This window comes from Oncorhynchus tshawytscha, linkage group LG25 (genome assembly GCF_018296145.1).
Source record: "Oncorhynchus tshawytscha isolate Ot180627B linkage group LG25, Otsh_v2.0, whole genome shotgun sequence".
Lineage (NCBI taxonomy): Eukaryota > Metazoa > Chordata > Actinopteri > Salmoniformes > Salmonidae > Oncorhynchus > Oncorhynchus tshawytscha.
The window spans coordinates 26,082,756-26,105,907 of NC_056453.1; the positions used below are offsets into that span (position 1 = coordinate 26,082,756).

At 43.8% G+C, this 23,152-nt stretch overlaps 1 protein-coding gene across 8 annotated transcripts in view; it reads right to left on the reverse strand.

Moving 5' to 3' along the window:
• Positions 1-23,152, reverse strand: part of tanc2b (tetratricopeptide repeat, ankyrin repeat and coiled-coil containing 2b) — a 234,479-nt gene that overhangs the window by 45,666 nt on the left and 165,661 nt on the right. For 5 of the 8 annotated variants that reach the window (XM_042306172.1, XM_042306171.1, XM_042306170.1 and 2 more), the window contains 2 exons: positions 12,677-12,793; positions 7,238-7,386 (listed from right to left, as the gene is read on the reverse strand). In XM_042306172.1, the coding sequence (XP_042162106.1) occupies positions 7,238-7,386; positions 12,677-12,793 (266 nt within the window). Of the gene's footprint in view, positions 1-7,237; positions 7,387-7,857; positions 8,018-12,676; positions 12,794-23,152 lie in introns of those variants that run through there. The other 3 variants (XM_042306173.1, XM_042306175.1, XM_042306176.1) reach the window with 2 other exon arrangements.

The window sequence follows — 23,152 nt, forward strand, 5'->3', positions numbered from 1 at the left end:
AACTTTGACGTCATCGCCCCCTCCTTTCCCAACAAGATATGGATCTGGAAACACTTCCTACGCCTTCCACTAGACGTCCTCATTCAGGAGAAAGTGTAATGGAGCATTTGCTGTGAACTTTGACCTAATGGGAGGGAAAATAGTCAGTGTCGCAACAGAATGCCATTTTGCTGTGGCGCATTTCTCTGTGGGTGCTACGGCTATTCCAATCGGCCCCAGATGAAAACTAATTTGGATATATATGATAATAACATCCTGAAGATTGATTCTGTACTTAGTTTGACCAATTTATTCGACCTGGAATATATCTTTTGGAAGTTTTTGTGCAAGTTATCTTGGACCAGCAGTCAGTTTTTGGGCACGTGAGTTGAAAGTGATAGCAAATGCAGCTACTTGGACACCAGTATTGGACATTATGGAACAAAACAATGATTTATTGTGGAACTAGGACTCCTTGCACTACATTCTGATGAAAGATCATCAAAGGTAAGGGAATATTTATGTTGTAATTTCGTATTTCTGTTGACTCCAATATGGCGGAGAAATATTGTTACGTCTGAGCGCCGTCTCAGATTAGTGCAATGTTAGGCTTTTTCCGTAACGGTTAAAAAAAATCTGACACAGCAGTTGCATTAAGAACCAGTGTATCTTTAATTATATGTAGAACATGTATCTTTAGTCAAAGTTTATGATGAGTATTTCTATTATCTGGCGTAGCTTTCTATAATTCCTCCGGATATTTTGGAGGAATTTCTGAACATGGCGTCAATGTAAACCGAGATTTGTGGATATAAAAATGCATATTATCGAACAAAACATAAATGTACTGTGTAACATGTCATATGACTGTCCTCTGATGAAGATTTTCAAGAGGTTAGTGATTAATTTTATTTCTAATCCTGCTTTTGTGATTTTATCTTTGGCTGGAAAAAATGGCTGCGTTTTTTCTTTGGTTTGGTGGTGGTCCAACATAAATATATGTTGTGTTTTCACTGTAAAACATTTTAAAAATCTGACATGATGGGTAGATGAACAAGGTGTTTATCTTTCATTTGAGGTATTGGACTTGTTAATGTGTGAAACTTAAATATTTCTAAAGAATATCCTTGAATTCCCTGCACGACCTTTTCGGCTGAACGGGGGAGTGGAGTTCCCTGAGGGGAACGCCATGCCCCAACAGGTTTTAACAGACTGTAAAACAAGAGGGTGGTGCGGTTTGCACAACACATCAGGACACCTACAGCACCTGATGTCACAGGAAGGACAAAAAGATCATTAAGGACAACAACCACCCACCCATGTTTATGGATTCAGGATTGTACCTGGTAGGTTCATTGATAATTTGTGTGAGATTGAGGGCATCTGTCTTAGATTGTAGGATGGCCGGGGTGTTAAATATATCCCAGTTTAGCTCACCTAACAGTACGAACTCTGAAGATAGATGGGGGGCAATAAATGCACATATGGTGTCCAGGGCACAGCTGGGGGCTGAGGGGGGGTCTATAACAAGCGGCAACAGTGAGAGACTTATTTCTGGAAAGGTGGATTTTTAAAAGTAGAAGCTTGCACTGTTTGGGCACAGACCTAGATAGTATGCCAGAACTCTGCAGGCTCTCTGCAGTAGATTGCAACTCCACCCCCTTTGGCAGTTCTATCTTGTAGGAAAATGTTGTAGTTGGGGATGGACATGTTGGAATGTTTGGTGTCCTTCCGGAATTTTTGAATCCTTCCTAAGCCAGGATTCAGACACGGCTAGGACATCAGGGTTAGCGGAGTGTGCTGAAGCATTGAATAAAACAAACTTAGGGAGGACATCTCTGATGTTAACATGCATGAAACCAAGGCTTTTACGGTTACCGAAGTCAATAAATGAGAGTGCCTGGGGAATGGGTGTAGTGCTGGGGGCTACAGGGCTGGGTTAACCTCTACATCACCAGAGGAACAGAGAAGGAGTAGGATAAGGGTACGGCTAAAGGCTATAAGAACTGGTCGTCTTGTGTGTTGGGAACAGAGAATAAAAGAAGCAGATATTTGGGAGTGGTAGAATAGATTTAGGGCATAATGTACAGACAAGGGGATGTGAGTACAGTGGAGGTAAACCTAGGCACTGAGTGATATTTAGAGAGGTTGTAACTCTGGAGGCACCAGTTAAGCCAGGTGATGTCTCCGCATGTGTGGGGGATGGGACAAAAGAGCTATCTAAGGCATTTTGAGCAGGACTGGGGGCTCTACAGTGAAATAAAACAATAATAACTCACCGAAACAGCAGGTGCACCAAGGTGCATCAAAGCTGGGACCGAGAGACTGAAAATAGCTTCTATCTCAAGGCCATCAGACTGTTAAACAGCCATCATCAACACAGTGAGACTGCTGCCTAAATACAGACTTGAAATCATTGGCCACTTTAATAAATGGATCACTCGTCACTTCAATAATGCCACTTTAACAATGTATAAATATCTTGCATTACTCATACCATATGTATATACTGTATTTTATACCATCTATTGCATCTTGCCTATGCTACTCAGTCATCGCTCATCCATATATAGTGGGCTCCAAAATTACTGGCACCCCTGACTGGCAATGCACAAACAACACACCTGCTCTGAAAGGCCCCAGAGTCTGCAACAGCACTAAGCAAGGGGCACCACCAAACAGGTCAGGGCCAAAGTTGTGGAGAAGTAGAGATCAGGGTTGGGTTATAAAAAATATCTGAAACTTTGAACATCCCACGGAGCACCATTAAATCCATTATTAAAAAATTGAAGAATACGGCACCACAACAAACCAGCCAAGAGATGGCCTCCCACCAACACTCACAGACCAGGCAAGGAGGTCATTAATCAGAGAGGCAACAAAGAGACCAAAGATAACCCTGAAGGAGCTGCAAAGCTCCACAGCAGAGATTGGAGTGTCTGTCCATAGGACCACTTTAAGCAGTACACTCCACAGAGCTGGTCTTTATGGAAGAGTGGCCAGAAAAAAGACATTGCTTAAAGAAAGAAATTATCAAACACGTTTGTTGTTTGTCAAAAGGCACGTGGGAGACTCCCAAAACATATGGAAGAAGGTACTCTGGTCAGATGAGACTAAAATGTAGCTTTTAGGCCATCAAGGAAAACGCTATGTCTAGAGCAAACCCAACACCTCTCATCACCCCGAGAACCCCATCCCCACAGTGAAGCATGGTGGTGACAGCATCATGCTGTGGGGATGTTTTTCATCGGCAGGGACTGGGAAACTGGTCAGAATTGAAGGAATGATGGATGGCGCAAAATACAGGAAAATTCTTGAGGGAAACCTGTTTCAATATTCCAGAGATTTGAGACTGGGACGGAGGTTCACCTTCCAGCAGGACAATGATCCTAAGCATACTGCTAAAGCAACACCAAATCAAATCAAATCAAATTTTATTTGTCACATACACATGGTTAGCAGATGTTAATGCGAGTGTAGCGAAATGCTTGTGCTTCTAGTTCCAACAATGCAGTAATAACGAGCAAGTAATCTAACTAACAATTCCCCAAAAAACTACTGTCATACACAGTGTAAGGGGATAAAGAATATGTACCTAAGGATATATGAATGAGTGATGGTACAGAGCAGCATAGGCAAGATACAGTAGATGATATCGAGTACAGTATATACATATGAGATAAGTATGTAAACCAAGTGGCATAGTTAAAGTGGCTAGTGATACATGTATTACATAAGGATGCAGTCGATGATATAGAGTACAGTATCAACGTATGCATATGAGATGAACAATGTAGGGTAAGTAACATTATATAAGGTAGCATTGTTTAAAGTGGCTAGTGATATATTTACATCATTTCCCATCAATTCCCATGATTAAAGTGGCTGGAGTAGAGTCAGTGTCATTGACAGTGTGTTGGCAGTAGCCACTCAATGTTAGTGGTGGCTGTTTAACAGTCTGATGGCCTTGAGATAGAAGCTGTTTTTCAGTCTCTCGGTCCCAGCTTTGATGCACCTGTACTGACCTCGCCTTCTGGATGGCAGCGGGGTGAACAGGCAGTGGCTCGGGTGGTTGATGTCCTTGATGATCTTTATGGCCTTCCTGTAGCATCGGGTGGTGTAGGTGTCCTGGAGGGCAGGTAGTTTGCCCCGGTGATGCGTTGTGCAGACCTCACTACCCTCTGGAGAGCCTTACGGTTGAGGGCGGTGCAGTTGCCATACCAGGCGGTGATACAGCCCGCCAGGATGCTCTCGATTGTGCATCTGTAGAAGTTTGTGAGTGCTTTTGGTGACAAGCCGAATTTCTTCAGCCTCCTGAGGTTGAAGAGGCGCTGCTGCGTCTTCCTCATGATGCTGTCTGTGTGAGTGGACCAATTCAGTTTGTCTGTGATGTGTATGCCGAGGAACTTAAAACTTGCTACCCTCTCCACTACTGTTCCATCGATGTGGATGGGGGGTGTTCCCTCTGCTGTTTCCTGAAGTCCACAATCATCTCCTTAGTTTTGTTGACGTTGAGTGTGAGGTTATTTTCCTGACACCACACTCCGAGGGCCCTCACCTCCTCCCTGTAGGCCGTCTCGTCGTTGTTGGTAATCAAGCCTACCACTGTTGTGTCGTCCGCAAACTTGATGATTGAGTTGGAGGCGTGCATGGCCACGCAGTCGTGGGTGAACAGGGAGTACAGGAGAGGGCTCAGAACGCACCCTTGTGGGGCCCCAGTGTTGAGGATCAGCGGGGAGGAGATGTTGTTGCCTACCCTCACCACCTGGGGGCGGCCCGTCAGGAAGTCCAGTACCCAGTTGCACAGGGCGGGGTCGAGACCCAGGGTCTCGAGCTTGATGACGAGCTTGGAGGGTACTATGGTGTTGAATGCCGAGCTGTAGTCGATGAACAGCATTCTCACATAGGTATTCCTCTTGTCCAGATGGGTTAGGGCAGTGTGCAGTGTGGTTGAGATTGCATCGTCTGTGGACCTATTTGGGCGGTAAGCAAATTGGAGTGGGTCAAGGGTGTCAGGTAGGGTGGAGGTGATATGGTCCTTGACTAGTCTCTCAAAGCACTTCATGATGACGGATGTGAGTGCTACGGGCGGTAGTCGTTTAGCTCAGTTACCTTAGCTTTCTTGGGAACAGGAACAATGGTGGCCCTCTTGAAGCATGTGGGAACAGCAGACTGGTATAGGGATTGATTGAATATGTCCGTAAACACACCGGCCAGCTGGTCTGCGCATGCTCTGAGGGCGCGGCTGGGGATGCCGTCTGGGCCTGCAGCCTTGCGAGGGTTAACACGTTTAAATGTCTTACTCACTTCGGCTGCAGTGAAGGAGAGACCGCATGTTTCCGTTGCAGGCCGTGTCAGTGGCACTGTATTGTCCTCAAAGCGGGCAAAAAAGTTATTTAGTCTGCCTGGGAGCAAGACATCCTGGTCCGTGACTGGGCTGGGTTTCTTCCTGTAGTCCGTGATTGACTGTAGACCCTGCCACATACCTCTTGTGTCTGAGCCGTTGAATTGAGATTCTACTTTGTCTCTGTACTGGCGCTTAGCTTGTTTGATAGCCTTGCGGAGGGAATAGCTGCACTGTTTGTATTCAGTCATGTTACCAGACACCTTGCCCTGATTAAAAGCAGTGGTTCGTGCCTTCAGTTTCACACGAATGCTGCCATCAATCCACGGTTTCTGGTTAGGGAATGTTTTAATCGTTGCTATGGGAACGACATCTTCAACGCACGTTCTAATGAACTCGCACACCGTATCAGCGTATTCGTCAATGTTGTTGTCTGACGCAATACGAAACATCTCCCAGTCCACGTGATGGAAGCAGTCTTGGAGTGTGGAGTCAGCTTGGTCGGACCAGCGTTGGACAGACCTCAGCGTGGGAGCTTCTTGTTTTAGTTTCTGTCTGTAGGCAGGGATCAACAAAATGGAGTCGTGGTCGGCTTTTCCGAAAGGGGGGCGGGGCAGGGCCTTATATGCGTCGCGGAAGTTAGAGTAACAATGATCCAGGGTCTTTCCACCCCTGGTTGCGCAATCGATATGCTGATAAAATTTAGGGAGTCTTGTTTTCAGATTAGCCTTGTTAAAATCCCCAGCTACAATGAATGCAGCCTCCGGATAAATCGTTTCCAGTTTGCAGAGAGTTAAATAAAGTTCGTTCAGAGCCATCGATGTGTCTGCTTGGGGGGATATATACGGCTGTGATTATAATCGAAGAGAATTCTCTTGGTAGATAATGCGGTCTACATTTGATTGTGAGGAATTCTAAATCAGGTGAACAGAAGGATTTGAGTTCCTGTATGTTTCTTTCATCACACCATGTCACGTTGGCCATAAGACATACGCCCCCGCCCCTCTTCTTACCAGAAAGATGTTTGTTTCTGTCGGCGCGATGCGTGGAGAAACCCGCTGGCTGCACCGCTTCGGATTGCGTCTCTCCAGTTAGCCATGTTTCCGTGAAGCAAAGAACGTTACAGTCTCTGATGTCCCTCTGGAATGAGTGGTTTAACACTTGAGTGGTTTAATGGGAAACAATTAAATGTCTTGGAATGGCCTAGTCAAAGTCAATTGAGAATCTGTGGTATGACTCAAAATTTGCTGTACACCAGAGGAACTCATCCAACTTGAAGGAGCTGGAGCCGTTTTGCCTTGAAGAATGGGCAAAAATCCCAGTGGCTAGATGTGCCAAGCTTATAGAGACATACCCCAAGAGACTCGCAGCTGTACTTGCTACAAAAGGTGGCTCTACAAAGTATTGACTTTGGGGTGGGGGTGGGGGGGAGGGGTGAATAGTTATGCACACTCAAGTTTTCAGTTTTTTTGTTTTATTTCTTGTTTGTTTCACAATAAAAAATATTTTGCATCCTCAAAGTGGTAGGCATGTTGTGTAAATGAAATGATACAAACCCCCCAAAAATACATTTTAATTCCAGGTTGTAAGGCAACAAAATAGGGAATATGCCAAGGGCTCCACACCACTATTGCAAGTAGAAGCACAAGCATTTCACTACACTCACAATAACATCTACTAACCATGTGTATGTGACCAATAAAATTTGATTTGAGTTGACAAGGAGCTCATCAAACTGTCAGATAGAAGGGAAGTTATCACATCCCAGGTATGTGTGTTTCTCAAATTGAATCAGAAATACAGAAACACCAAATGGAATCTCAAGATATCACAAATAGGGAGAGAGGTTTTCCTCTCAGAGCGGAAGCAGTAGAGAGAGGAGGGGTTAGCATTGTGGGATTGCCAAACACACACCTGTCTGTCATCTGGTTCGTCCATGCTGTAATGTTCTCCGTCTGGCCCCTCACTAGTTTCGTCTCCCAACAGGAAGCCCAGGCGCGTCATCAATGTGTTGGCTGCCTCATCCACCGACGGAGGGGGCCCCAGCTCCCCGCTTGACTCCCCTTCAGAGAGAAAGAGGAGAGTCGGGGGAAAGAGAGAGAGAGTATGGGGGAAAGTGACAAAGAGAGAGAGAGAGGGGGCGGGCGAAGAGGAAGAGAGAGAAAGAGAGAGGGAGTGGAGAAAAAAAGGAGTGTGTTTGTGAGTGAGTGTGAAACAAGTAAAACAGAGTCAACCAACTCTCTTGACCTGGAAGGCAACCACACCTTGGATAGACTATAGAAGGAGCAGTCTAGCACATGAAAATGAAAAGATTCACATCGAAGCGGAGGAACAAACTGCTGGATAAATGTTCCTAACCTGTTCAAGCCCCAACTCAGAAAAATGTGCAACACCTGAGCATGTTAGCTACATATTCTCCTACTGAAAAATGTTCAGTACAAATCACAAAATCACAAAGAGAATACAAATGCGAGAAGGCATATAGTAGAGTAGAGTAGAAACCTAGTAGAGTAGAAAAAAGAAACAGTCTCTACCTGAACCACCCCTGAGAGCAGAGCTGTGCATCAGAGGTAAATTCTCCTGAGATTGAGACTGAACTGGACACACTGGCATTGAGACAGCCAACTCCTTCTAGCCATGACATGACATGTCTGTAAAGATTCCTCCACACACAACTGTTCCCATCCCACACAGTCAGCGTTGTGTTTGGATGAGGTAAGTGAATACGCCCCTCACCTGTCTGAGGGCAGGGTGTGTGTATGTGTACGTGTCTGTGTGTGTGTTTCTAAGATAGAGAGCAATAGAGGGAGCGAGAGAGAGAGATGGAGAGATAGATCGAGGGAGAGAGAGAGCGATAGAGGGAGAGCAAGAGAGAAATAGTAGATGTGAATCACTCTACTCACACCGTCTACTGGCATGTACACAGCTATATTGGAGAGGGACTGAATATCCTCTGAAACTACAGTATTATCATATGATGATAATATAGAAGATACTTCTTGCAATGCTGGAGGTTTCACTGTCCTCATTACTGTTTATATTTCTTTAGATCCTGCTCTGGTCTGGTCATGAGGGCACAATACCAGGATGTTGTTATTAAACTAATACCTGATACTGCAGCTGGTGGACTACTTTGTTATGGGCGGGGTGTTGCTGGGTAACGTGTTAATCTCAGCTGAAGAGCTGGTTTCTCTCTGCTGTGTGTGGTGTATGGGTGTTTGATGTGGTCGTGGGAATGTCAAAGAAAGACAGGTGACAGAAGGTGATGGTGTTCAACTAAACAGTGGTGAGACACTGTAGATTAGAACAGCTGCTTTCTTTGGGTGTATTCAAAAGGAACCAAACGGGCTGAAACAGGGAGGGACCTACCTCAACTTGTCCAATAAGAAAAACTTGTGTTCATTACTAAATAACTGCACTAATGAATACAACCCAGGTCTCCCACCCTCTCTCCCTACCATCCCTCCCCTCTCTCTGACTGACTGGTCAGACCAGTCCGACAGGTAAACAGACCTGAGAGGTTTAGACCATTAGAGACCAAGGTGAAAGGGTGCCATTGGGATGGTGTTTACTAATGTAATTCATGCATTCGACATAAACAACAATGCACTCACAGGCGACTGCAGTAATCACACTACACATTATATGACCCTCAGAACTCAGACACAGTAAAGTGGTCCTTACAAACATGCCCTTAGCCCTCAATGGAACTCCAAGCATTCCTCCTTGTCTGCAAGACATCAATCAGTCTACACTCCTCCTACAGAATTTGAATATATAGCGAGCGCTTGTGTGTTTGCCCCCTCTCCCTCTCTTTGTCCCCTTCACTCAGATTCCTGGAGAGAGACAGATGGTTGCCATGGGAACTATCTGGCGGCGTGGCGGGCAGCGAGGAGGAATGTGTTCCTGTGCAGACGGCCAGACGCATCGGTTTCTCCTCCGGCCGTCCACGGAATTAACGTGGTCCACACACACCAACACAGTCATGAAGAAAGCACGACAATGCCTCTTCCCCCCCAGGAGGCTTAAAAGGTTTGGCATAGGCCCTCAGATCCTCAAAAAGTTATACAGCTGCAACATTGAGAGCATCTTGACTGGCTGCATCACCGCTTGGTATGGCTACTGCTTGGCATCTGACTGCACGGCGCTACAGAGGGTAGTCCGTATGGCCCAGTGCATCACTGGGGCCGAGCTCCCTGCCATCCAGGACCTCTATACCAGGCAGTGTCAGAGGAAGGCCCTAAAATACGTCAAAAGACCCCATCCACCCAAGATATATACTGTTCTCTCCGCTACGGTACCAGTGCAACTAGCCTGGAACCATCAGGACCCTGAACAGCTTCTACCCCAAGCCATAAGACTGCTATATAGTTAACCAAATAACTACTCAGACTATCTGCATATACCCCCTTTTGCACTAACTCTTTTGACTCATCACATAAGCTGCTACTGTTTATTATATATCCTGTTGTCCAGTCACTTCACCCCTACTACCTACAGTGCATTCGGAAAGTATTCAGACCCCTTTACTTTTTCCACATTTAGTTTCTTTACAGCCTTATTCTAAAAATTATTAAATTGAAACTGTTCCTCATTAACCTTCACACAATAACCCATTATGACAAAGCGAAAACAGGTTTTTAGAAATGTTCGCAAATGTATATTTAAAAAAAACGGAAATACCTTATTTACATAAGTATTCAGACCCTTTGCCATGAGACTCAAAATTGAGCTCAGGTGCATCCTGTTTCCATTGATCATCATTGAGATGGTACTAAAAAATGACCTCCATCATTCTTAAATTGAAGGAGTTCGGAACCGCCAAGACTCTTCCTAGAGCTGGACGCCTGGCCAAACTGAACAATCAGGGGAGAAGGGCCTTGGTCAGCGAGGTGACCAAGAACTCAATGGTCTCCAGAGTTTCTTTGTGGAGATGGGAGAACCTTCCAGAAGGACAACCATCTCTGCAGCACTCCACCAATCAGGCCGTTATGGTAGAGTGGCCAGACGGAAGCCACTCCTCAGTAAAAGGCACATGATAGCCCGCTTGGAGTTTGTCAAAAGGCACCTAAAGGACTCTCAGACCATGAGAAACAACAACAACTCTTTGTCCAGAATGCCAAGCATCACGTCTGGAGGGAACCTGGAACCATCTCTACGGTGAAGCATGGTGGTGGAAGCATCATGCTGTGGGGACGTTTTTCAGCGGCAGGGACTGGGAAACTAGTCAGGATCGAGGGAAAGATGAACAGAGCAAAGTACAGAGAGATCCTTGATGAAAACCTGCTCCAGAGCGCTCAGTACCTCAGACTGGTGCGAAGGTTCACCTTCCAACAGGACAACGACCCTAAGCACACAGCCAAAACAACTTTTGATGTCTAAAAACCTGTTTTTGCTTTGTCATAAGGGGGTATTGTGTGTAGACTGATGAGGGGGAAACACATTTTACTAAATTTTATAATAAGGCTGTAATGTAACAAAATGTGGAAAAAGGGGTCTGAATACTTTCCAAATACACTGTATATGTCTACCTAAATGACCTCATACCCCTGCACATCAACTCAGTTCTGGTCAGGGTCAATTCCAGTCAATTCAGGAAGTACATTGAAATTCCAATGGCAATTATCCTCAATGCTTTTCAATTAGGAAAATGTGTCATTGGAATTTGGTTTACTTTCTGAATTGACTGGAATTTAAATGGAATTGACTCCAGCCCTGGTGCCCCATGAATATAGCCAAGTTATCACTACTCATTGTGTATTGATTCCTTGTGTAATTATTTTTCTCTCTGCATTGTTGGGAAGGGCCCATAAGTAAGCATTTCACTCTTAGTCTACAACTGTTGTTTACGAAGCATGTGACAAATACAATTTGACTTGATTTTTGGATCTGCCTGTCTCGTGCCGAAGGAGGAAAGAGTGTCCATGTGTGGAGCAGGCATGGGAGCCCCAGCCCCATACCCCCATACCACAGCAAATCAGGGGTTACAAGTGAGGTGAGACAGGAGGGTTAAGCCAAGTAAGCCCCCGCATTCCCCCACACATCTACACATACCACCAGTTGCCACAGCAGAGGAGGGCCGCTGGAATACTGTTACATGGCTACTACCATAGAATTAGGAATTAGAATGATTTAATCGGATCTCAATGGCTACTGCCATAGAATTAGGAATTAGAATGATCGGGAACTATGGTCTGGTATTCTGTCCTAAGATCAGATGTTAAACTCATAATCAGGCTGTTATATGTTCCCTAAGACCTCTTGATAAAAGCTAACGCGTCTGCCATTCGTTCCATGTGGGAGGCCAAAGCTCATCTTTTCTTAGCTTTTCCCTACTGAGCAGAATTCCTGTTCACATCATTCCATACTACTCTCACACAGTACTAACAGCATGCCTTCATCACATTTAACTGACTACTACCAGACAGGCTTTTCTTGTTGATACAGATTATGTCGCAGATTCAACGCAACATCAAGCTCTTCACTACAACATTAGAGTGCAGATATCAGAATATACTTGCATAGAGCGAAGGTTTTGGAGATCCTGGCAGATGGAGACGGTGTGAAGTGCTCTGTTTGTCATATTGAGATGACTATCGAACTTTTCTTCACGTCTTCATCCATTGATTAGTGTTCATCTGAGTCAAATCCATATTGGCAGATTGTATCCCAACACAAATGTCAGGAGATACTACCAAGCCATATGGCGCTATTCTCAATGACTGCACTTAGAGACCAGATTGCAGGAAAGATGAAAAAAAAATTGATACAGAAAAAAACACATTTGAAATGATTTGCTCTATCCTTGATTGACCCAAGTTGATGTTTTCCTCCCGTGGTGGGAAAGAGGGGGATGGAGGGATGGATTGGGGAGGGATGGAGAGAGGGAACTGGACTCTCTGCAGGGCTACAGAGGAAAGGTCCGCTGTGATCAAAACAGAAACCAAAGATGAGGTGTGGGAGAGGAGCGAGGGAGGGAGATAGGTAGTGAAGGCACGAGGGGGAGTGGTAGACGTAGGGAGAGGTAAAGAGAGAGGAAGCGAGGGAGAGGATTAATAGTGTCAGCGAACTAGAAAGGCTGAACAGGGGAGCGTCAGGAAAGCAATTCAACTAATAACCTTAGCGATGTGCAGTGCCTGTAAAATATGCAGTGAAAGACAGAACCGAACACTGCTTAGCTCTGACACACACATTCAATCTGCACTCACTCACATGCAGATAGACGGACTGACACAGACACAGACACAGAGATGGACAGATGGACAGACAGTACTATAAAACATACCAAAGTAAAAACATTGAAAAACAAACAAGGCCATAGCGGTGGGGACTTGAGGAGCAGAGCAGACTTACCGGGACAGTATGTATCCAGGCCGTGGTTCTTGGCAGTGCAGAAGGTGTGTGTAGGGGAGCCAAGCTCTGATTGTGGAATGCGAGGGCTCTCCACAAATTTTGCTTTCCGCAGGGGGGCTGGGAGCAGAATACACACACACACACACACACACACACACACACACACACACACATATATATATAGAAGGAGACAACATACACACACACAGTGACACAGAACACCCAAATTATAGAAAAGAAAGAGGGGGAGACAGACGGTGATAGAAGAGAGAGGGGGAGACAGACAGAGAGAGCTTATGAGATTGCGTCGGCACATTGAAATGACTAACACGCAGCAAAGCCTATCCAAGTCGCTCATTTGAGTTTGGTCACAGATACAACTTTAGCTCAAGAGAAACAGGATTGTTACAGTGTCATATAGTATACAGAACACCAAGCCAACACTTCCTATACATTAGTCCTATACATTACAATACCAAATCCACTAACCACATTCCTTGGGCATTTAAAACTATCGGGAGGTAAAGATGATACTTACAGTATAACATAGAATAGAATGTCAAATATACTCATAGACTTCTATTGAATAATCAACTTAACAGCACTGACAAATGCAAATGTCTGTCAGCATGCCTAGTGACGCAATCACAGCAAGAATGCAAATGACATACATCCATTTTGGGAATGTATTCACACCCGACTCCGACAGCCAACCTGTCTACAGATCACTTCCACACAACAGGAAAGGTGTCGAGAATGTTAGAATGATACAAATTTGGGGGTGGCGGATGTGACAAATCTGTTTGGCTCAGAATAGAATAGAATGTAATAGAATAAAATACAACAGAAAATAATGGAATAACAGCGGACGTCCTCAAGTGAGGTGTACACTGGATCAGTTTTATAGACGAATGTAATGGCGACACATTCTGAACTTGAATGTTATGCCAGTGTAAAGGACGTCACGCTGCTTGCTTAGCGAGTACCAATTCCTCCCGATTCGGCCCATACCTGCCGCAAACGCAGAACCTCTGCCTCACAAACACATGCCCTCCTCAAGCGTCTTACCCGATCACGTCACCTCAAAAGCTTGCTTATGAGGCGATACAAACGGGACACTTTAGGCTGAGGAGGAAGTTTCACACATCCCCATGTGCTGCACCAGCAATGTTATGATGCAATGTTACGCTAGCCAGGGATGTACACGTCATAGGATAACCACTACAGAGATGTTTATCTGTTACACAAATGTATGACAAACTGAACAGTTCGGTTGAGAGACGCCATCTGACGTAAGACAATGCAGTTCAAGAGAAATCTGATCCCCATTCTAAACAGGTGTTAATTTAATAGGCTAGCTTAGCTGGAATCCCATGACATATTCTAAGCAGCTTTTCTCTCGCTCCACTGAGTGTGGGCTCTCACTCCCCTAAATGGCTGGTGTTGGACAATTATGCAAAATAACTCCACCATTCTCAGCCATATACCTAGCTTATCACATTGTCTGTCTATTACCCAATACTGAAGACTTGGTTCAACAGAAACATTTAGGAAAATATAACTAAATGGCATGCCCTTAAGATACTGTGACTGTTCACCCTTTTTTCTGTCATGATAGGTTGAAGCTACTGTCTGTAGTATACATGCAGACAGAAAATATGCCCCAACTGGGCCAGGCTACTGTCTGTAGTATACATACAGACAGAGAATATGCCCCAACTGGGCCAGGCTGCATGTCAAGAGGCGGTTGAAACATCTGCCCCTCTGACGATGCCTCACAACAACTGGAGTACAGCAAGAACAACTCAGCACTGTTGAGTTGGCTCAGGGTTCAAATCAGGAGAACACAGAGGGCTGAGGAGTGATACAAGATACAGTATACCAGTCTACTGAATGCCACTGTCAGTGTACAGTACAGTATGGAAGAGGAAGTTTACTAACACGACTTAGTTCAACCAGCAGAACGGAGGAAGTAACAGAGCCAGGCAGCACAGAGCCAGGCAGCACAGAGCCAGGCAGCACAGAGCCAGGCAGCACAGAGCCAGGCAGCACAGAGGCCACAGTGACAAGAAGCCCTACTGAGTCACAGCCAGGAGAGGAGTGGGAGAGGACTCACTCACAGAGACGCCCCACCAGCACCATGATATACAGTACTATACTATTGAGAACAGTCCTGCATGTAGGGTAGTGTTTAGAGCAATTAATGACTCAGCATTGGGTAAGAGATACACATACCACACACACGCACAGTAGTTTTAAGTTCCTCAGTGTCCAGATCACTGAGGACTTGACATGGACCAACACCACCACCACCATTGTCAAGAGGGAGCAACAGTGCCTCTACTTCCTAACGCGGCTGAAGAAATTCAGCATGCCGCCCCAGGTCCTCCCTAAATACTACCTCTCCATCATCGAAAGTGTCCAGACCGGTTGCATCATGGCCTGGTATGGGAATTGCTCCGTCCATGACCGCAAGGCCCTCCAGCGGGTGGTGAAGACAGCCCAGTACATCACTAGGGCCGTGTTCCCACCCATTCAGGACATCTACTCGATAGTAAGGCCTGCAGCATAATCAGGGATCCCACACAGCCCAGCCACAAGCTGTTCTCTCCCTTACTGGCAGACAGTATCGGAGCATGAAGTCTGATACCATCAGACTACTGAACACTTGAACTGGACTGACCAACTGCACTGACACTCTGCACCTTAGCATAAATGCACTCACTCACTCACTCACTCACTCACTCACTCACTCACTCACTCACTCACACACACACCCAAAGAGATACAGTTGAAGTTGGAAGTTTACATAACCCTTAGCCAAATACATTTAAACTCAGTTTTTCGCAATTCTGACATTTAATCCTAGTCAAAAATCCCTGTTTAAGGTCAGTTAGGATAACATATTTATTTTAAACGTGAAATGTCAGAATAATAAGAGAGAGAATTATTTATTTTTTATTTTTTCATCACATTCCCAGTGGGTCAGAAATTTACATACACTCAATTAGTATTTGGTAGCATTGCCTTTAAATTGTTTAACTTGGGTCAAACATTTTGGGTAGCCTTCCACAAGCTTCCCACAATTAGTTGGGTGAATTTTGGCCCATTCCTCCTGACGGAGCTGGTGGAACTGAGTCAGGTTTGTTGGCCTCCTTGCTCGCACACACTTTTTCAGTTCTGCCCACAAATCTTCTATTGGGTTGAGGTCAGGGCTTTGTGATGGCCACTCTAATACCTTGACTTTGTTGTCCTTGGCCATTTTGCCACAACTTTGGAAGTAAATTTTGTGAAGTGCATTATTGCTAAATACTACACAATTTAAACACTTGCCCCGAATCACAACTTCCCCAAAACAACTATAAATATTGGGCAATAAATTGTACCTTCCTGTAATATAATTATGTTAAAACATTTATTCTATTCTACTGAGTCATTGATCTTTTGTTCGTATTCTTATCTTTTATTATTTCTTATTGTTGTTGCATTGTCCAGAAGGAACCTTCAAGCAAAGCATTTCATTGGACGGTGTACACCATGTGTATCCTGTATATACGACTAATAAAACTTGAAATACGCACAAACACGCACATTGAGTCTACATTGAGGATAACCAGATACTAGTAAAAAATATACAGTGTGGGAAACCTACACTAGCAGCAGTGTAGTCCCTGGGACTGCAGCTCTACTACAGTACAGCAGTACAGGCTCCGTGTGGCAGCTAGGAAGGCCCTTACCAGCCAGGCAGAGTGACGGCACGATGGATGGCAGTTGGCAAATCCACTCGGCAAATAAGCTTATAAATAAATATCTATATACGGATGCAGGTAGCTGTGCACTATATATTTGAGACAGTCTCTGTGAGTAGTGTGTTAGTGTTGTAGTGTGTAGTGTACGTGTGAGAATGTGGTAGTGTGTAGTGTGTATGTGAGAATGTGGTAGTGTGTAGTGTGTGTGTAAGAATGTGGTAGTATGTAGTGTGTGTGTAAGAATGTGGTAGTGTGTAGTGTGTGTGTGAGAATGTGGTAGTGTGAGAATGTGGTAGTGTGGTAGTGTGGTGTGTGTGAGAATGGGGTAGTGTGGTAGTGTGTAGTGTGTGTGTGAGAATGTGGTCATGTGTGTGAGAATGTGGTAGTGTGGTAGTGTGTGTTAAAATGTGGTGGTGTGGTGGTGTGTAGTGTGGTAGTGTGTAGTGTGTGTGTGAGAATGTGGTAGTGTGTAGTGTGTGAATGTGGTAGTGTGTAGTGAGTGTGTGAGAATGTGGTAGTGTGTAGTGTGAGAATGTGGCAGTGTGGTAGTGTGTAGTGTGTGTGTTAGAATGTGGTAGTGTGTAGTGTGGTAGTTTGTAGTGTGTGTGAGAGAATGTGGTAGTGTGGTAGTGTGTAGTGTGTGTGAGAGAATGTGGTAGTGTGTAGTGTGAGAATGTGGTCGTGTGTAGTGTGTGTGAGAGAATGTGGTAGTGTGTAGTGTGTATTGTGTAGTGCGGTATTGTGGTAGTGTGTGTGAGAGAGTGTGGTAGTGTGTAGTGTGTGTGTGAGAATGTGGTAGTGTGGTATTGTGGTAGTGTGGTAGTGTGTGTGAGAGAATGTGGTAGTGTGTAGTGTGTGTGAGAGAATGTGGTAGTGTGTAGTGTGTGTGAGAGAATGTGGTAGTGTGTAGTGTGGTGGTGTATAGTGTGTGTGTGAGAATGTGGTAGTGTGGTAGTGTGTGTGAGAGAATGTGGTAGTGTGTAGTGTGTGTGAGAGAATGTGGTAGTGTGTAGTGTGTGTGAGAGAATGTGGTAGTGTGTAGTGTGTGTGAGAGAATGCGGTAGTGTGTAGTGTGTATTGTGTAGTGCGGTATTGTGGTAGTGTGTGTGAGAGAGTGTGGTAGTGTGTAGTGTGTGTGTGAGAATGTGGTAGTGTGGTATTGTGGTAGTGTGGTAGTGTGTGTGAGAGAATGTGGTAGTGTGTAGTGTGTGTGAGAGAATGTGGTAGTGTGTAGTGTGGTGGTGTATAGTGTGTGTGTGTGAGAATGTGGTAGTGTGTTGTGTGGTATTGTGGTAGTGTGAGTGAAACAGACCAAGACATTAAATCAAAGACGTCATTTCTATTCCCCTCAGACAGTCTTTGTAAAGCCAGGGCTTTAGAAATATTATCAAAAAGAACATTTCCTGCAAAATGTATTAATTTAGATTCTAATTCAATGTTTGCATATGAAAGAGAAAGGCTCATTTTAAATATGACAGTCCATTCAGACACAAGCTAGGCTTTGTGCAAACAGATGAGATGTAAATATGAAATTAATATCCATATGAATGAATGAATGTACATGAACGATTCATGAATGATAAACAATGAGAAAAGGTGTTGATAGCAGGGTGTTACAATAATGTCTATCAGTCATTCACACTCACCTGTATAAACCCACCCCTTTTTGGTGTGTTTGAATTCAATGGCATGCCCTTTGAGTTGTGCAATGCCCCAGTACAGTTCAGGAATGCATGTTCCATGGAGTGCAAGTTTGGAGACTGTCGCTATAAATCACACATTTACACCGAAGGCCCTGCACTTGCAGAGACACCTTGCCAAGCCCTCAAGGTCGCTACGACAACAAGCATTTCCTTTTACTGTAAACACACCATTGTCATCTACAGTATTCACCTTTATTGATTCAAGGTTACACAGTATTCAAGAATTCACATTGTATTCACAGAATTCACATTGTATTCACAGAATTCACATTGTATTCACAGAATTCACATTGTATTCACAGAATTCACATTGCCATGAACCAAGCAGCACAATATCTCTCTGACCTGAGTTGGGACTTCCTGGATAAATAAACATATAAAAATAATGAGCATTTTATATTGTAATGGTATTTGTTCTGCAACATGCTATGGATGAAGGACAAAAAAACAACTCCTTATTCACTTGGGCACACTAGTGGACAAAACAGTATGCCCACTACAGTAACTACTGCAGTACCTAACTAGGCCTACTGCAGTACTGCTACAGTAACTACTGCAGTACATTACTAGGCTTACTGCAGTACCGCTACAGTAACTACTGCAATACATTACTAGGCCTACTGCAGTACTTTACTAGGCTTACTGCAGTATCGCTACAGTAACTACTGCAGTACATTACTAGGTCTAGTGTAGTACTTTACTAGGCTTTTTTAATTTTTAATTTTTAATTTCACCTTTATTTAACCAGGTAGGCTACTGCAGTACTTTACTAGACTTACTGCAGTACCACTACAGTAACTACTGCAGTACCTTACTAGGCCTACTGCAGTACCACTACAGTAGCTACTGCAGTACCTTACTAGGCCTACTGCAGTACCGCTACAGTAACTACTACAGTACCTTACTAAGGCTTACTGCAGTACCGCTACAGTAACTACTACAGCACCTTACTAAGGCTTACTGCAGTACCGCTACAGTAACTACTATAGTACCTTACTAAGGCTTACTGCAGTACCGCTACAGTAACTACTGCAGTACCTTACTAAGGCTTACTGCAGTACCGCTACAGTAACTACTACAGTACCTTACTAGGCTTACTGCAGTACCACTACAGTAACTACTACAGTACCTTACTAAGGCTTACTGCAGTACTGCTACAGTAACTACTACAGTACCACTTAAAGCCTGTCTGGTTGGATGGTTGTCTCAACAACACTGCCCAGATGTGAGTGTGAAACACTGGGAGGTGTTGTGTTCATTCAGCTCAAACTGAAAATAGAGGCTGCTGACAGCAGCACCGTACAAGCTCCATTAACTCAGCCGCTTTAGTGTGCGTGTGTGTGTGTGTCATTACACCCATAGGGGGATTAGCCCACGAAGGTAACACACAGAACACACACAGAGGGAGGAGCTGATCTTCTAAGAACACTCATTAACCTATGGTTCTCTCATTCTCCACTCTGCCCCAAATGCTGTTTATTTTGCGCTTCAGATAACCTTTGTGTGCCAGCAGGATTACAGCTTAAAGCAACTCCAATATTATTAATAATGTTATAGCTACGGTCCGGTTTATGTAAGGTTTACAAGGTCTTTCATGCCAGACTCTCACATAGCAATACTTACAGGAATTTGTATTTATATATTAAAGCTACATGCCGGTTTATGGAAGGTTACATTGAGTCTTTATCACACGACTTTCATTCTACATATACAGTAGCTAGCACCAGACTTCCAATACAGTTTAAGACAACATCCAAAGCTTACATGCTAGTATTATTCATGTTATAGCTATGGGCCGGTTCATGTAAGGTTAGCCTATAGTCCATCCAACCAATGCTTACATAAGATAAGAGAATTACTTTACTATTCCCATGTCGACATTTTGTTTGTGGCTCTGTGTACATTAACACATACAGTATCATTAAGCATACAAAAGACAATACAAATACAGACAAATACAAAGAGAATTAAACAACACAGGAAGACAAACAATATCAACAATCGAAAACAAAACGGCACAACGCAAACACATAAGCCCCGCGGGTCATCACAGTGTAGCTCCCTGAAATTAGAATCAAGCTTCTATAGCCAACAGCCTTGGTTAACATGGATGATAACGGTCTGGTGATAACTAAGAGATTACAGAGAGGAGGAACTACAATGCAGGCCTCTACTGTAGGGTTCTTCCTTCAACTGCGGACTAGGTGAAAAATCGGTCGATGTGCCCTTGAGCAAGGCACTTAACCCTAATTGCTCAGTCGTTGTGGATAAGAGCATCTGCTACATGACTAAAATGTCAAATGCAATGACTCAGCAGAAAGGGGTAGAGAAAAGCTAATGGTCAGTACGTCCGACACCCTGACCTTTCATTCACAATATTATTTCTCTCACGTCCACCCCCGGACCACCTGCTGCAGTCAGGGTCAATGTAGAGGCAGGGCCACTTGCTCTTCAGACAACCACAGCTGAGGAAGAGAGGAAACGAATACAGGGCGAAGACTGAGAATGGCACATCAACACCAGAAAAGAGTTACGTGATACTGTTATACTGCATTGAGGAGGCACTCTTCAGATAACTATAGGGATGGAGAGACTACAGGGTGAGGGTATGTTTGAGACAGTCTGAGAATAACATACCAGTAACACATTTAGGAGGTCCTCTTCTGTTAAATATAGTGGAGGAAGAGAGAGAGAGACTTGAGCTGAGAGAGGATGAGAATGACACACCATCAGTAAAGAGTTATGTGACCCTGTGATAGTGCATCGAGGAGGACAGGTGATATACTCGAGTTCAATGTGATACTGTGATATTGCATTGAGAATGACACACCATCAGTGGAGAGCTATGTGACATCAATTGAAGAGTGCATTTATGAGGTGAGAGTATAGTATAATTGCTTAAGACCCAATGTGGATGGATGATGGAGCAAACCCTAATAAAAGCCAGCATGCCTTGACCCTTAACCCCTGACCCCAGTCCCAACTGAGCTCTAACCTCTAGTAAGGCTATAGGCCCAGAGCAATGCATGCAGTATGGTCTAGGTCCTCCAACCTCTGTCTCTTATACAGTGCCTTCAGAAAGTATTCACACCCTGTAACGATTCTCATTGGTGGAAGGAGAGGAGGACCAAAATGCAGCGTGGTAAGTGTTCGTCATATTTTAATTGAAAAACTGAACACTACACAAAAAAAAACCAAAGAGAAAACGAAACAGTTCTGCCAGGTGAACAGACACTAAACAGAAAGTAAACACCCACAACCAAAATGGGGAAAACAGGCTACCTAAGTATGATTCTCAATCAGAGACAACGAACAACACCTGCCTCTGATTGAGAACCATACTAGGCCAAACACATAGAAATATAACAACATAGAAAAAAGAACATAGACTACCCACCCCGACTCACGCCCTGACCAACCTAACACAAAGACATAAAAAAAGGAACTAAGGTCAGAACGTGACACACCCCTTGATTTTTTCCACACTTTGTTGTGTTAAAAAGTGGGATACAAATGTATTTAATTGTATTTTTTTTACAACGACCTACACAAAGTAATGTCAAAGTGGAAGAACAATTCAAACATTTGAAATTTGTATTAATAGAAAATAAAACACTAATATATCTTGATTAGATAATTATCCAACCCCCTGAGTCAATATGCTAGAATCACCTTTGAGTCATTCTGGGTAAGTCTGGGTAAGAGCTTTGCACACCTGGATTGTACAATATCCTTGCCAATGACGAGCATACTGATAACATGATGTAGCCACCACCATGCTTGTAAATGTGAAAATATGAAGCTTGGTACTCAGTAATGTGTTGCGTTGGATTTGCCCCAAACATAGCACTTTGTACTCAGGACAAAAAGTACATTTCCTTGCCACATTCTTTTGCAGTATTACATTAGTGCCTTAATGCAAACAGAATACAGTGCCTTGCGAAAGTATTCGGCCCCCTTGAACTTTGCGACCTTTTGCCACATTTCAGGCTTCAAACATAAAGATATAAAACTGTATTTTTTTGTGAAGAATCAACAACAAGTGGGACACAATCATGAAGTGGAACGACATTTATTGGATATTTCAAACTTTTTTAACAAATCAAAAACTGGAAAATTGAGCGTGCAAAATTATTCAGCCCCTTTACTTTCAGTGCAGCAAACTCTCTCCAGAAGTTCAGTGAGGATCTCTGAACATATCTTTATGTTTGAAGCCTGAAATGTGGCAAAAGGTCGCAAAGTTCAAGGGGGCCGAATACTTTCGCAAGGCACTGTACATGTTTTGGAATGTTTTTTTTTCTTCTGTACAGGCTTCCTTATTTTCCCTCACTCATGAAGTTAGTATTGTAGAGTCACTACAATGTTGATCAATTCCTCAGTTTTCTCCTAGCACAGCCATTAAACTCTGTAACTGTTTCAAAATCACCATTGGCCTAATAGTGATTTCCCTGAGTGGTTTCCTTCCTCTCTGGCAACTGAGTTAGGAAGAATGCCTGTATCTTTGTAGTGACTGCGTGTATTGGGACACCACCCGAAGCGTAATTAATAAGTTCACCATGCTCAAAGGGATATTATATGTCTGCTTTTTTTGTTGCCCATCTACCAATAGGTGCCCTTCTTCGCATTGGATCAACCTCCCAATGAATTGTCATGCAAATGTTTATTCTTGAACTTATTTAGGCTTGAAAATAACAAAGGGGTTGAATACTTATTGACTCAAGACATTTCAGCTTTTTTATTACATTTTATAAACATTTCTAAAAACATCATTCTAATTTGATACGTATGGGGTATTGTGTGTAGATCAGTGACACAATATCTCAATTTAATCAGGCTTAAATTTAGGCTGAAACACAACAAAATGTGGAAAAGGTCAAGGGGTGTAAATACTTTCTGAAGGCATTGTATATGCCTATTTACCCACCCTAACTCCCTCAATCAATAAAATTGATATATACATCATTTTATACCCCCTTTTTACCACCAATTTTGTGATATCCAATTGCGATCCAATTATGATCGTC